Source organism: Corvus hawaiiensis, chromosome 30, assembly GCF_020740725.1.
Source record: "Corvus hawaiiensis isolate bCorHaw1 chromosome 30, bCorHaw1.pri.cur, whole genome shotgun sequence".
Lineage (NCBI taxonomy): Eukaryota > Metazoa > Chordata > Aves > Passeriformes > Corvidae > Corvus > Corvus hawaiiensis.
The window spans coordinates 14630986-14646842 of record NC_063242.1 but is presented as its reverse complement, the minus strand read 5'-3'; the positions used below and the strand labels follow the sequence as shown (position 1 = coordinate 14646842).

General features: G+C 38.5%; 1 protein-coding gene and 1 long non-coding RNA gene across 2 annotated transcripts in view; one reads left to right on the top strand and one right to left on the bottom strand.

Annotated features, from left to right (window-relative positions):
- LOC125318516 overlaps nt 1–15857 on the bottom strand; it is a 29331-nt gene that overhangs the window by 9773 nt on the left and 3701 nt on the right. The gene's annotated exons all lie outside the window — the stretch shown is intronic.
- On the top strand, nt 1819–14191 carry NDUFV2 (NADH:ubiquinone oxidoreductase core subunit V2). The gene is made up of 8 exons (XM_048289335.1): nt 1819–1982; nt 3023–3085; nt 8985–9047; nt 9133–9249; nt 10841–11009; nt 12195–12304; nt 13045–13121; nt 14033–14191. Exons 1-8 carry the CDS (start codon nt 1941–1943, stop codon nt 14124–14126), a joined length of 735 nt encoding a protein of 244 aa, XP_048145292.1. The 5' UTR covers nt 1819–1940; the 3' UTR covers nt 14127–14191.

Here is a 15857-nt window from a genome sequence, read left to right as displayed (position 1 = left end):
TTAGCTTACCAATGGACTTTGTGCTTGAACATTGCTGCACCATTATACTTGCTCTGCTTTAAGTGTTTTAAGAATTAATCTCAAGGAAGCATACAAGTAGAGAAATGAGCAAGTGAAGAGTTAATGAAAATAAGTCAATGAAAATATCTGGTAGTGGTGCTTAAACTACAAATGCTGATAGTATCTCAGCATTGAGGAAATTAAGAATAAGGAGCAGGAAGACAACCACTGACTACAGTGAACCCAAATGTAAAGGGCAGTAATCTAACCAGAGAGCTAGTACCACATCCTGCCTGATCCTCAGTGCAAATGAAAAGTATTCTGTTAAAAGGACATTAACTACAAAAACAACTGCCAAGTACATCTGTGCACATATATACATATCCCCGTAGGTATACATACAATTACCAGAAAGAGTAATAAGTACCCTAAAATGTTCTAATATGTGCAATGCTTCATGTTTTGGGTTTTCTCTAGAGCTATCTGTTGAGATGTACCATGCACTTGTCTCCCCATATACACAGGTTTCTTTACAGGAAACCTTTCTTTTCCAGGTGCACCTACATAGGCATGGCCACGGTGGTTCTCTCTAACCTGGCCTTTTGTCCCAACGAGTGCTCTGATGGATCATTTCATCAGTACAAATTCATAACATAATAATGAAGTTTTTTAATGAAATTCAGTTTCCTGTAGTGTAGTTAATCCTGCCTTTTTGAATGTTAATACAAAATAAAAGAGGGTCTCTCAACATAAGTAAGCAGATGAAAAAATAAGTTAATGTTTTGGGTATAGGAAAACACTGTAAGGAAAGCTGAATTTTTGTCCCACCATGTATTAACTAAAAGTACTTGTTACTCACAGTGTCAGCTAGCAAATCATCAGAGTCCTTGTAAAAGTAAAATATATATGGATAGATTTTCACTGTGAAATTCATTAAATTAATAAGGCTGCCCCACTGAGAGCCAGGGTAGATGAAAGGGTGGGGAGTGCAGGGGAGATTCCTCCTCAGAAAGAAGGAGGATATGGTAAGAGATGTTGGAACATCAGGTGATGCTTTGCCAATCTGAGTACTCATTGCGATAAAAGATTTCATTCTTAGCTGCTATTTGAAAAATGTCGATTTATTTTACAGTGAAAAAAGTACATTTGCACTCCTTATCACAAAAGCTGAATGATCAAGGCTCTACACAAGGATAGACCTGTGAGCCATTTCCTAACAACCAGCAGCATCTAAGGAAGAGCCCTTTACTCACATCTAGCCCAGATAAATTGTGGATGCCCCATTCCCGGCAGCATTCCAGCCAGGCTGGATGGGGCTCTGAGCAGCCTGGTCTAGTGAGAGGTGCCCATGGCAGGGCTTGGAACCAGATGATGTTAAAAGTTCCCTTCCAAGCCAAACCATTCCGTGATTCTATGATCTTCAATTCCAGCGTTTGTACTGTATTAACTGGATTACGGTGTCATACGAGAATGTTTATCAGAGGCCAAAATGACAATCAATGTTTATTGTTTTTCCTGGAGGAGGACAAGACATAGGTGCAAGCACTTCAAACATTAAAACCCCAAACAACAACTGGGTAGGAAGGCAGAAAACACAGGGCTGAAAAGAAACCTCACTGGTTTCCCGTAATTTTCCGCTGTTAAAAGCACTTGTTTCCGAAGGAATCTGGTTTTTCCGCGCTGGTGCGTGGCACGAAAGGCTAAAATTCCCCAGGACGCAGACGCCGAGGTCGGCCTCCCCTGCGGCCCGGGGCCGCCCCGGCCGGGAGCCCCGCACCCGCGGCACGGAGCCGCCGCTCCCACAGCGGGCACGCCCCGCGCATGCGCGCTGCGGGTCTCCTTGGCGCTGCGCGGAGGAGGGCGAGCCCAGGCCTCAAGGAGAGGGATCGGGAGAAGGAAAAGCAGCAGGAGCGGGGATCGGCGCTCCCGCCGCCGCCGCCATGCTCCTGTGCGCTGCCCTGCGCGCCGCGGCCGCACGCTCGGTAAGGGCTCCCTGCCCCCGCCGGCCGGGAACCGGAGAGGCCGCGGGAGAGCGAGGAGGCCGCGGCGGGGCGCGGGGAAGGGGGCCTGGGGGAAGGGAGGTGCCAGGAATCCAAACCTGTGCACCACGGACCCACAGTCCCGGCTCCTCTGCAAAGACAGCCTGACCAGCTCAGCCTTTCTAGCAGCAGATCACGCAGTCGCACCTGTAGTGTCACAGGATGGCTGCAGCCTTTCCCTGTCATATGACCTGTGCCATCCCTGGGAGCGTTCAGGGCCAGGTTGCATGGGTCTCTGAGCAGCCTGGTCTAGTGCAAGGTGTCCCCGCCCATGGCAGGGGGTTGGAACGAGATGATCTTTAAGGTCCCTTCCAACCCAAACCATTCTGTGGTTCTGCTTTAAGAAATCTCGAAATTGCTCAAGAATTACGTATAAAAATAAACGTAATTTAATATAAAATTAATAGAATTAATACTTACGGTAAAATTATCAAGTCTTAGTAATACCGGCCAGAATCTCGAAATCTTGATCTGTTCTGGCATGTGAGAGAGTACAGAGAATCATTGAACAGAACTTGTGTATGGGTTTGTGTTCTGTTGACACTTCAAGTTTGGGTTTACGTTTGTCCTCTTATGCCAGTTCTCAGTGTTTGGTTTGATAAAAGCTGAAGAAGCATGTAAGTGCTTACTGGAGAAGAACTTCAGTAGTAATGGTGGTTTCTGCAAACTTTAAAGCATATAGGATATAAAGTCACAAATTGGGAAATTCTTCATCAAATGTTGGATGAGAATTTGTGTTCAAGGCACTTAAATTAAGCAGTAGCAGAGTTAAATCCTTTAGTTTCTACATTGTTTGGACTGGTCAAGGTGGGAGTCAAGAGATTTGCTCTCCTAAAGAGCCCTTCACAGTCTCTTCTTGACTTACTTTAAATTATTAGTGCTGGCAGTAGAATTAGTGGTTTACAGTTAGAATGGAAATCAGACTGGTTCTGAAAGCAGCCACCAGCAGTATGTGAATTATTAGCACTATATTTTGCCTGCAGGTAAGGCAGATCCGATACTTGCATGGAACGGCAGAGCGGAATGCCACTGGAGCCTTATTTGTGGTAAGTAATCTGCTTTACTGTAAGGAGGATAGGTCAGAAGAGTTTGACTCTTTTTCAAAGAGTCAAATCTGCCTAAAAGCTTCTGATGGGCAGAATTTTGCTATACAAACCCACTGGCATTTACAAAGAAGAGGGTTTTTTTCAGTAGAACCTTTTACTAGAATTGTAATGGATTATCAAAAGGTTTTATTTTAGTTTTTGGCCCTTGTGTTTCTTGCCTTCTATAGTCAAAATTCTCAGTAATTTTTATGTGATTTTAGATGAGACTTTGCTTAAACTTTATTTCATTATAAACCAGTTCTTGTTTCCTTTATTTATTTTAGTTAAGTTTGTAATTGAATCTCGTTAAACTTTTTGCAGGTACAGTTTCTTGATTTCTGAAATTTGCTGCAGAATTACCCTTGGGCTCAGGTTCTAACTGTGTTTACAGGAGTTGGAAAGTACAGTTCTTGTTCATGTTCTGTGTGATACAGCATGTCGTACAGTGACTTATAATTGAGGCCATTAGGCACTGTCATGAAAGGTATAAACAGTAGCAGTGATTGCAGAAAGTAAAAAGCCCTTGAATTTAAGTGTGTGAAGCAGCTGTGTTGTCTGTCTGCCTCTGAAGACAACCTGAAGCATCTCAAGAGAGTGTGTATTTTGTCCCATTCTGCTCCATACAGAGCTTTAGCTGGTCTGCAGTTTAACAGCTGAATAATTTGGCATTTTCCCAACCCTTGGTAAAAATCAGCCCTTGACGAGAGAGTTGACCACTGTTGAAAACAGGTGCTCAGGATTTTTGGACACGTTGTTGTTGTCCTTGCCTTTCTGCAGCTGTCTCTACAGCTTTAATCATAAAATGAAGTTAATCAGATCACGGTATATGCTTTGAATACTTTTCCAGAAATCTGAGCAGGAATTGGTGATTTACAGGGTGAGAGCTGGTGTTCAAGGAATAGAGGAAATGGTGTAGTCTGGCAATTTAGGAAACTTCAAGTGTAGTTGGAGGTTGGTGAAGACAGGCAAAAGGTGTCTTTGGCACCCTAATGATTGTTGATGTCTGAAAAATAAAGCTAGATAGCTTTGTAGGTTCTCCAGGCATTTTTCAAGATTTATGTAATTTTTTCAATTATTTGCTGCAGGGAGGAGCCTGATAACAGAGAAAGGGAAGTAGAAAAGCTGAGTGTTTTGTAGATGTTTATTTAGTAGCATTATTGATGACAATTATCCCGCAGCAGAATTTTTGCTAGAGGAGCACAGGAACTTGGTTCTGTGGGGGGGTGGTTTTTTCTTGTTTTTTTTTTTCTCAGTTGTTTTTTAACAGGGTAATATTTGTTCTTCCCTGAAGTAAAGGTAATGGGAAGAAGACAGTTGGATGTCACTGTATGTGTGCGTAATTGTTTGCCTTAACTAAATTTCAGATGTTACTTAAAGTGGCAAATTTCAGGGGAAACCTGTGCTGCTGGTTTGAGATGAAGGCATTATTTTAATCAACACCAGCTGTTCATATACAATCAGCAAATGGGACTTCCCCTGGATTTCACTAGAGGAATAAAAAATTTTTAAAGTCTTTTTTTTTTTAATATTACAAGCAGAGGAAGTGTCAAAAGTTTGGTTAAAAACTGCTTGTGGAGGAATAATGGACTTACCACACAGTAACTCTAACTTGTTGTGATGGTCCTCTTTTTATGTCAGTTTACACACAAAAGTCTTGGGTTTGTTTTACAAAGCTTACTGCTGCTTCTTCTTGCACTTTTCATGTATAAAATCTGTATGTGAGCAAGGGAAATGCATGCAGTGTATTTGTGCTGTAACAGCAGGGGACAGGCTAGCAAGGGACCTAGTTGTCATAAAATCCAGTATTAAAAGGCATTTCTATTTGCATGCCTATGCTTCCCTTTGCAAACATGTTACATGTTAGCAGAAACACACAGAGGTAAGAGACCTTCTACTGAAATGCCTTTGTATTCTGAAATACCCAGAAAGAGCCTTTCTCCCAGCCATTAAATTCAACCAGGTGCCAGCACAGGCACCTACATCGCACTTCCAGTGAGAGGATGCCAACTACAAAATCAGATAGATTGCTTGCCTGTAGGAATGTAAGAGCAATGCTCCAAATATGTAATTTCTCATGACTAGAGAAGGCCTGATTCCAGAGACATTTATTATGATTACCTTTCTTCATTGAAACATGGTTTCTCTATACTTGACTTTCACCTGGTTTTAGCCTTCTTAACAGCTAAAAAGTAGCTCTTTTAGTTTGTTGTTTTCAATACATGGACCGAGTTTCCTTAACACATCAACAGCCCTGATGGGGGCTTTGTCATAGGGCTGCACAGGGGGTTCAGCACAAAAGGTTAAAGAATTGCTGTATTCATGTTTTAGTTACTGTTTTAGTGAAGTTGGTCAGTGAAATACTTGGGTTTGAGCCCATTTCCACCATTCTTAAAGTAAGAGGGGTTTATGTCTTGAGTTCTGTTGGAGTAGTGAATGTAGGGTACTTTCCCTTTAGAGGAGGAGTAATACTTTTTTTTCAGTGCTGATTTGATACAGATTCTGAGCAGGTTCTTGCCCTAAATATCTCCCCTGCAGACCACCCAATTCTCTCATTTTGGTTTATGGTGCTTTGGACTGGTGTTTACCATAGGGCATAGGTCAAGTTTCAGGTCAACTTCTTTGCAGTATACATGGAAACTAAATTATTCTAATTATTCTGTTTTAATTCTTGAGTGCCCTTTAATAATTTTCTGTGTCAAGAAAGATAGATGATTATATCACTGGGAAAAAAGAAATAATAAAATGGCCCAGGCTGGTATAGCAAAAAGAATGTGAGGTGACCATTCAGTAGCCTTAGTGCCTTCCATGAGAGTGCACTGGCATCTGGGAGTGCCTTCCATGGGAGTGCACAAAGGCTTGGGTAGCCTTTGCAGTGAAGGTGTTCCCACTTAAATAGGCTCTCTTCTGCAGTAGAAATGTGATACAGTCAATGTATGAACAGAATGAAAACTTCAGGTAAGACTTTGGGAAATTGAGGAGCATGAGAAGAGACTTGGAAAAATGCATGGATAGTGTTCGACCTTCCTTTTCAACAAATTTCTGTAGTTGGTAAAGACTTAATTGTCTTAGTTTGTGTATGGAGGAAGTCTTAATGTATTAGTTTCTTTTCATGAGCATATGAGAAAAGAATGGGACTGTTAGAGAAGAGAAGGCTTGGATCTTATCAATGTCTACAAATACCTGAGGGGAGGGTGCAAAGAGAACAGAGCCAGGCTCATTTCAGTGGTGCCCAGTGACAGGACCAGAGGCAATGGCCTCAGAGAACATCAGGAAACACTTTTTCACTGTGAGGGTGACAGAGCACTGGCACAGGTTGCCCAAAGAGATTGTGGAGTCTCCATTATTGGATATATTCAGAAGAAGCCATCTGGACACAGTCCTGGACAAGCAGCTCTGGGAGTCCCTGCTTGAACAGGGGTGTTTGACCCAGATGACTTCCAGAGGTCCCTTCCAGCTTCAACCGCTCTGTGATCTAACATAGTACTCTTTCCAATACTGTGTCCTTATTTCTGATCTTGCTCTCCAGAGTCTGTATCCTGAGAAACCATGGAAATGCAGCTGTGTCATTTAGGAGCATGTCAGTGCACGCAAGTCTCAGATAAGTGGCACATTGTCAGACAAATGTAAGACTAGGGAACAACTGATAAATTCCTAACTGCTCAGGAGTCCTAGAACTGTGTAAGCTCTTGATGAAAACTATCAAACTCTCCATGGCACAGAATTAGATGAAGCCATTTCAGGAAAATGGAAAACATAAAAGGTGGCACAATCTTATTTATTGCTCACCTCTGCTGTAGCCTTTACAACATATTGTGAAACCTTGCTACAGCTGCATGTATATCTTCCAATATAAAGTCTTTATTATCCCTCTTCACATGTAGGGCATTTAAGGATATCAGTTGGGAGATGATACATTGAAAAGAACTGCTGCTCTAGAAAAAGAGGGAGATATGAATAAATCAAATACATTTATTTGCAAAAGAAATTGAGATGAAGGACAATTTTTAACTGTCAAGTAGCTACAGAAGACAAAATAATAGCAAAATAGGCATGCAGACTTGAGAAGGAAAAGCTAAGTTATGGAAATACTTATCATGAATTGTGGAATTGATCTGTGGAGCTAAGACATGTAAAGGTCTGTAGGGAAAAAAATAATAAAAGTTGTACAGTATTTCCAATCAGTTTTTCCTCCATCAGCCTCTTTTTGAGAGCTTTCATTAAAATCGGTAGAAAACCAAGACTACATATGAGTCATCAAATCCTTTATCTGGAAGGGTCAGTCTAAAATAATGGGAATTGTGTTCCTAAAAGCCCTTTTATGTTATTTTGTAAATCACACAATTAGCAAGATATTAACACTTAATAAAATATTAGCATGTTAAAAGGGAATCAGTCGTCTTTCTGTAATTCCTGTTCTTATAGGAGAGTCGTCCTTGGTGGAGAAGCATTTATCACCTGTAGTTTTATATTGGCCTTGAAACTGTGGTGAGGGCATAATGCTTTCAAATTGATGGTGGCAGTCATATTATCTGCTTTGGGATATAGATGGGATAAGCAAAGGTAATCCCTGGACAGACCAGCAGATGTAATTGAAGTATTTGCCCTTGCAATATTTCCATATTAAAATGTCTAAATCCAAAAATAGCTATGGACCACACGTGTTCTAAGTTCTTCGCTGATGATAACACAATTCAGTATGCAAGTGTCTTGCAATGTTAAGGTTTTTCATGAAATCCTTTGCTACTTAGTAAGAAGAGTGTAGTGTGGTAACTGCAAAATCACCCTCAGTTACTGCAGGAAATGATCAAAGTCAAACTCAGTGGAGGGGGCTGCTTTGTTCTAAATACACTTTTAAAGCTTTTATTGTTAGCTAGTTATGGATTACTTTTAACATCAAGCCTCAAATATAGCTTGTACTTTCTCACAAACTTTCCATTTAATTTGAAACTTTCTCAATTTGAAAACTATAGAAAGTTGGGAATTAAACTTAATTATAGGTATTTAAAGGAAACCAAAATGAGCTGCTTAGAGACAGCTAAAAATTTTGTGCAGAAACATTTTCTGGTGGAAAAGTATTTTCATCAGAACTAAGATTTTATTATAGGAAAATGTTACTTTTTTCAAGACCTCCAAATTTGTATTTTCTGAAGATAGAGGAACTAATTTAAATTTGATGTTTCCCTAGAAGACCACCTTAAAAATAAGTTGTTAGAATACTTTATTTTGGAAATACTAATTCAAAATTCTGCTTCTTCCATTTTGATTCAGATTTGTATATAAAATGAAAATGTTGAAATCCATTACAAATCAAAATAATACGTTAAAATAGATCAAGAACGTGTTTGAATGTGCAAATGTTTTAATTCTATAGCAAACTTCTTGATGAATTCTGAAGTTTTTTTAAAATCAATGTTTCATGGTAAAAGGAAAAATGGACTGTTGTTTCAGTCTCTTGTTTATTAAGGCATTAACCAGAGTGTTTTTACTCTACCTATTGTACATTTGAACATAACTGTCAAACTGTATTAACAGTGTTAAAAATATGTATTTAGATAACAACACCATACATTTTCCCATTATGTAATTTCATGTATTTCTCCATAAAGCATTTTTTAATAGAAAGTAACAGGAATAGGTAATGATTTTTAAGAGTAATGAAATAATTATCAATATTTTTGATAGCTTTCCCAAATATATTTAATCACTTTAGTACTATGAAATTTTTATCTGGAATGTATCGCTTTTATTCCAGCAGCTCAGTTGTAACTGTCTATTGAGAGGTATTTTACAACAGTAAATGTGTCCTGAATAATTTCCCAACAACCAATTTTTACACGTTTTTCTTCTTCTTTTCCTGAAGCATAGAGATAGTCCTGAAAACAATCCAGATACTCCATTTGAGTTCACACCTGAAAACCTAAAGGTATGCAGACAAAAAAAAATTTTCAATACACAGACTTTGTCTTTAGATGAGTACTGATTTGTTTTCCTTCTTTCCCTTTAAAAAGCGAATAGAAGCGATCATAAACAACTACCCAGAGGGACACAAGTCTGCAGCTGTCATGGCAGTACTGGATTTGGCCCAAAGACAGCATGGATGGCTGCCCATATCAGCTATGAACAAGGTATTTAGAACTTAATTATCCTTCAAGCATAATTTTACTGTTTTCTTTCAATATCTTACTAGAGTATTAGCATTAATTAATCAAAGCTTACTAACGTGGGAATTTACATGTGGCACTGTATTGTGAGAATTCCCTATGAGACTACATTTTTAAAAATTAAAGGGAAAACTAATGCAGAAAACTCGGGGCTCTGTTTACATAATACTAGCCCATTGCTTGAAACTACAGACAGAACAACACAAAAATTAAATAAAACCTGTTCAGATAGGCTCTTCTCCCAGAATGATTCTAAAATTAGGAACAGAAACTTGATTTTGTTTACTGCTGAATTTGGGAAAATAAAAAAAAGAAGGTAATGTCAGTGGAGTTTTCTTCCTTCTAGATTAATGTCACATCACATAATGCCTGGATTATACTTAATCTCTAGGCCTGTAAGGACTCTGCAGAGCAGTGTTAGTGTAGTGATGTCAGGAGTGTTGGGTAACACCTCACAGCCAACACCTGAAGACTTGTCAGGTTAATTATTAAAATTGTTACAAAATAAGCAGGCAAACAACCACACTGCTTCAAAGTGAGAGGCTGCAGGACAGTAACCAAATACCAAGAAATAAAAAAATCTGGTTTGTATTCATATGAATAAATCTGTTGTACTTTGTGTTACAATCTGGCATATCATCAATTTTAAAGTCTGAAGTTTTAAATTCAACTAAAGGTGAGGATTGGGAGCGTTAGAGAAATTACTGAAGGAGTTAAATGAGCATTTAAAGAAGGCAACTTAGGTCTGCTAGTTTGTACAGCATAACATAAAGCCACAAAGCTCCTTTAATGCTTTCAGTGTATTTTTGTTTATTTAAGTTTCATGTTAATATTATGTTTAAAATGATCTTAAGGCTTTTAAGTGAACAAATATTTTCCATGATTTGTTATTTGCCTGCTATAGAAACTGGAACATAAAACAGTTACACTATTGAAACCAGAGCCAGTTCTCAACTTGAGCAGTTTGCCAAGGTTCCAGGTTAATGAGGTCAGGGATACTTGCACCAGAGCTGGCTCCTTGCAGATCATGCTTCACTCCCTACTTATTAGCCATGACAGGAATCCGCAGATGTAGCCCTGGTGCATCACAGAACCTGAGGGAGACCTGCTCTATATGAATTAGATGAGCATAGTACCACCTTACAAGTATTCCTTACCAAAAGGCTTACATGGATTAGTGTGGGCAGGCTCATACGGGTTTGTTCATTCACGCAGCCCAAGTGCAGTGTGAGCTGGAGCTGAGGAGAAAAGCCCAAACCCAGCTGACTCCTCGCATCCCCTTGTGTCTGCCAGTAGATGCTGCAGGGGAGCTGACTCGCTCCTCGCCATGCTGATCCATTGGTGGAGTTTGTGCTCGAGCAGGGTGACGCCAGTCAGAGTAACTCAGGTGTCCGGTCTTGGCACTTGGAATATGTTTGTGCTTTGATACCCACCCCCACCCTCTTATTTATCTGTCACTGCAAACAGGACAGGTGACTTTACTGAAATGGTTTGCTAAATGCCTTTACTGCTGCCCTCTGAGAACTCAATATAGCATGTTTTGCCCTTGTCACAGGTTGCTGAAGTTTTAGAAATGCCTCCCATGAGAGTCTATGAAGTAGCAACCTTCTACACCATGTACAATCGCAAACCTGTCGGGAAATACCACATTCAGGTCTGTACCACCACGCCGTGCATGCTGCGAGACTCTGACAGCATTTTAGAAGCCATTAAGAAGAAACTTGGTATGACACAAATTTGTAATATACTTTTTGTATTTTCTTTTTACCTTTGTTTAATGATACTGAAGTAAAATTCTTCATATGGTGGAAGAAACTAGCCTTGTTCGACTTCGTAAGGTTCACATGGGCCCACCTCTTTAGCCTGTCAAGGTCCCTCTGGATAACATGATGTTAACATAATTTATGAATTCTCAATGGAAAAGTCAATTGAGAATGGTTCATGGGATGTAACACTCAGGGTTTTGTGTGTGAGTTGGGGTTTTTTTCCTCCTTTTTGGGTGGTTATGGGGAGAAGAGAGGGTAAGATCAGCAACTAACAACTCTTCCCCTTCTATGAAAAGCTGTGTTAACTTTTTCTAAGAACCAGTGGTAAGAGCTGCAGAACAGCTGCCTATTATCTGTCATTTCTTATATTCTGTTGTCTGAAAAAGGCATTTTTAGATGCAATGTCTTGTTACTGCAAAGATAACTTAATTTCAACTGAAACTCTCAGCTTGAGAAATAAAGCAGTAAGGATGATTCTGTAGTTTTTACCGAGACAGGCCTTACAACTTTCATTACTTCCCACCCCTTCCTGCTAATAAATGGAGGAAGACTGCTTTTCAGCATTCTGCCTTCCATGGAGTATTTTGTAGAGGTCAGACTCTGAGATGTTACTTGGACTAATCTGCCTCTGGGGAAGGTCTGTATCTAGCAGTAGAGCAGTTACATGCCATGGATGCTATGTATACAGTTCAGTAAATCATCCTTTGTGTATAAACTTGGAAGTTGTTTATGAATTTGTAGCTAACAATGCTTGGATCTTAGTTAATTTCAGAATACTCAACTCTGTATATTAATGGCTTTTCTATCAGCACATGAAAGCTATGTTTCCCTATTTTTCCATTTAATTGTGTTGATTACTAAAAGTGTTCTTGAGTAGATCTGTTGTGTTGCTTAGGATTGTCATTTCGTTGTTATTTTTTAATGAATCATACCTGTAAACAAAGTCTCAAAAATGTATCCAAAAATTGACTTAATGGTTTATTAGAACCTTCTGTTTAATGGAAACATTTTGGACTCATTTAAGGGGGTTTAACTTTGCAAATGCTTTTAAGGCCAAAATACAGTGTCCTTGGGGTACTTAGAGTCATGCTTTATTACTCTTGTTCATAACCATTACTGAGCCTAATTAATTTATTGGTTTAGGTATTAAAGTTGGGGAAACAACACCTGATAAGCTCTTCACACTGATAGAAGTGGAATGTTTAGGTGCTTGTGTAAATGCACCAATGGTACAAATAAATGACAATTACTATGTAAGTACTATATTCCCTTTTAAAATACTAAGCTTCTTTGCTGGCTTACCTGTGTTTTCCATCTGTTCCAAATTCTGAAATTGTGGTCAGTTTTCTAATTCCTGTCAGCAGGGACAACTTATTATTTACACCATCTCTTAGCTTCTTGGCCTCTTCCTAGAACACTTCATTTGTATCAGGTGTATCAGTGTATTTTTCACTTCAGTTACTGTCTTGATTATACAAGAAGAGTGATGGATTTTTGTGATTGTGGTCTGCCCATAAATCTGGAATTTTTAATAGGTATTTGATAAGCTTTTGAAAGCACTTTAAAGCAGTCTGTTGGAAAGTATGGACTAATTTAAGAAGTGCTGCCTTGAACTGTACCCAAAATTTTTTTGTTGCAGCTGACACCATTCTGCAGTATGTGTCATGGCATGTGTGTAGTGGGTGGGCAGAGATCCAGCTCCCTAATACCAGGAAGCTGAAAACACATCCTTGTACATGGCCTGCATCAACATTGTTTGTTTTAGCATAATTTCTGCAACTACACATGAAACAAAAATCTCAACATTAAAATGACAGTAGACTTTTCAATTTTCCTCATTCTTTAAGCCAGTATGTGTGTTAATGGATAGGATCAAAGTTACCAGTGATAGGGTCACACTGAAGAGTCACTGATTTGATAAATTTGAAGTGCTGCAGTTAGCGTAACTGATAACTCTTTCAGTTTTGTCAATGATTTAATTTTTTTTTTACAGGAAGATTTGACACCCAAAGACATTGAAGACATAATTGATGAGCTTAAGGCAGGAAAAGTTCCCAAACCAGGCCCAAGGTATGCTATATTTATAATAAATTATAGTATGTAATACCCTGTATTTATAAGCTATATATATTATATTGGTCACCTACACGAACGATGCTGCTTTTGAGAAACTAAATTACTTTTCCAGTGATTTGAGTTCACAGCCTACCGCTAAAAAGCATTAATTAATTTACTGAACAGAAGTGCATGCATTCAAAGCCAAAACAAACTGGAAAGAACTGAGAATTTGCATGTTCTTAATGACTGACCAGAGGAGCATGAAATGTGAAAACATGAATTCTGATTTGTCTTAGTACTTAATAGGTGAATGACGTCACCTGTTGGAATTTTTGTCTAGATCATTTAAACCAACAAATTCCTGTTGGTTGGTTGGTTTGTTGGTTGTGTTTTTTCTGATTTCTGACAAAAACCAAAGATCGTAAGTTTGTGAGAGGGTTGTTATTGCTGAACTTTTCTTACCTGTTATTTCCCACTGTTCTTTGTTAGCCCACCTAAGCTTGTGTCAATGGGGAAATTAATTTGACTTGGGTGTTACCTATTCCTATTGTTTCTATAAAGATGTTTTGAATACAAGAACAATAATCTTCAAATGGTTATACTTTCAAAAAAACACAGGGAAGCATCTGTAAAAAACTATGATTGATAAAATTTGATGCTGCCTGGCCAACCTATAAATGAATATAAAAGAAAACAAGTACTCCTAGCTTGCTTTTCAGTTATGAAATTATTTGTCACTACTTGAATTTGGAATCCTTTCACTTTAACAGCTCCATCACACTTTTTTTGAAGGTTGAATGGGAAGAACAAAAACCAGTGGCTTCAGCCTTAAGTCAGATTGGTACTGTCTTCTATCCACTGATTAAGCAGAATCTGAGGTTTTATCAATACCAGCAATGGATAAAACTGCTTTCATTTTTCAGGAGTGGACGTTTTTCTTGTGAGCCAGCTGGTGGCCTTACTTCTCTGACTGAACCACCCAAAGGACCAGGTTTTGGAGTTCGAGATGACCTCTAAGGATTTTTGTAATATAAGATGAACTGTCTGAAAAGAATAAAGTATCTTCAATCTCAGTAAAATTACGTACATTCTAATGTTTTGGTTTTTAAAAAAAAAGTAACAACAATTAGACTATCCAGCTTACTGTGGTTTTAACTACAGCACAGTTTAATCATAATTCCAGATTTTAAGAAAAGTGGTTCTGTAGACTGTGTAAGGTGACTCCCTGAAAGAATCCGTAAAAGTTGCGTCCTCGATCTGTCATTGAAAATTCTTTCACCTTCTTCTGAAGCTCTTTGAGGAAGCAACAAACTCAATAAATTACACATCTGGCAAATGTACCAGGAACCAAACTGAAAGATTATCTGACAAACTTTATCATGTTACTTTTATTGGCAGTTTATAAGCAAACAAACAAAGGGTATCTCAGCCATGTTGAGTAAAAAATCTCGTAGGTTCAGTAAGAACTGGTTCTTCTTAAGCTTAATTCTTCATAGTATTAGTCAGTGGTCAGGAAAAATGTAAAGCCCCAAACAGCAGTAGTATTCTACTAAAAGAATGAATAGCAACAAAAACCAACTTCCTGTGCAAGTTTATTTAGTACAGACAAGGTATGGAGTTGGGGGAAGACAGAATACACCAGAACAGTTCAACATGTCCCTAAGGGTAATAATACCTGACACTGGATCTTTGATTCGCAGATCCTTCTTTGACCTTACTGCTGTGTACCAGCTACTTTCAAGAACTAATCTGTGTGAAAATAAGGAATTTCTTTCAATGTAAAAAAGCTGAAGATAGTTTTTTTAAAAATTGACTGCATCTTGACACTTAATACCTATGCTTATAAAACTGAGCAAATGCTTTAGTTATACAGACATACATTTCCATGTAAATTAGGAAATGTGGACACATCAGTCACCTGAGACCATATTGTGTCTGTCTCTTCTAAAATCTGCATGGAACTTACATTTTTATTACAACTGAGATAGATGGATCTTAATTGCATAATTTATAATTTTATTCTAGATTATATTTAGTTTGTTTTGATAGTCTGATTAATAGTTCCTTACCAAACTATCCGCCCTCTTTCGAGTTAAATTCTATTTTTACAAATTACCTGCATAATGGCTATCTCATGTAGTCTGTTCATGTGCCACCTTTATTTCAATAGGCTCTGTGAAGTTCCTTCACATACCGTTAAAAAAGCAGTATTACTGTTGGTAGTTCTGGGAACATAATATATCTGCAAATCATTTGTTTGAAAAACTTGCTATGTTACTATATTTATAAAATGAAATAATTGAATTGCATACAAAGGGAAAAGTAAATTCAATAAATACATACAACTCCTGAGCGAAGCAGTTTCCAAACAAGCATGAAAAAAACCCCTTGTGTAGAAGTAGTATAGAACATAGTGCACAGGAGAAAACAGTACATGGGTTGAAATCTTACCTGTCATTTAAAGTTCCTGAATGCTTTTCTGAAAGGTCACTCCATGTTTGTAATAGCCACAGGCCTTGTAGCAGGCCAGGCATCTGGCACTATGTGGCACTTCTCTAGAGACATGAAATGAGGCAGATGGCATATCACATCTCGATGCAAAGACAGACTCAGTATCCCAGTCTGACTGAGCTGTTTGTTCAATTATAACAACAAAGCTGTTCTGGTTCATACAGCCTTACCTTATTCTAACCTGGTGTGAAAGGAGGCAACTGGTTTTAAGTGTTATGTTGAATACAAGTGAGGATG

Bases quoted from the DNA above. Each gene is read 5' to 3' on its own strand.
- NDUFV2 (XM_048289335.1), top strand. From the start codon at position 1,941: ATGCTCCTGTGCGCTGCCCTGCGCGCCGCGGCCGCACGCTCG. The intron at 9,250-10,840 runs GTATTTAGAACT...CCCTTGTCACAG, and splicing joins CCATATCAGCTATGAACAAG to GTTGCTGAAGTTTTAGAAAT. The intron at 13,122-14,032 runs GTATGCTATATT...TTCATTTTTCAG, and splicing joins GTTCCCAAACCAGGCCCAAG to GAGTGGACGTTTTTCTTGTG.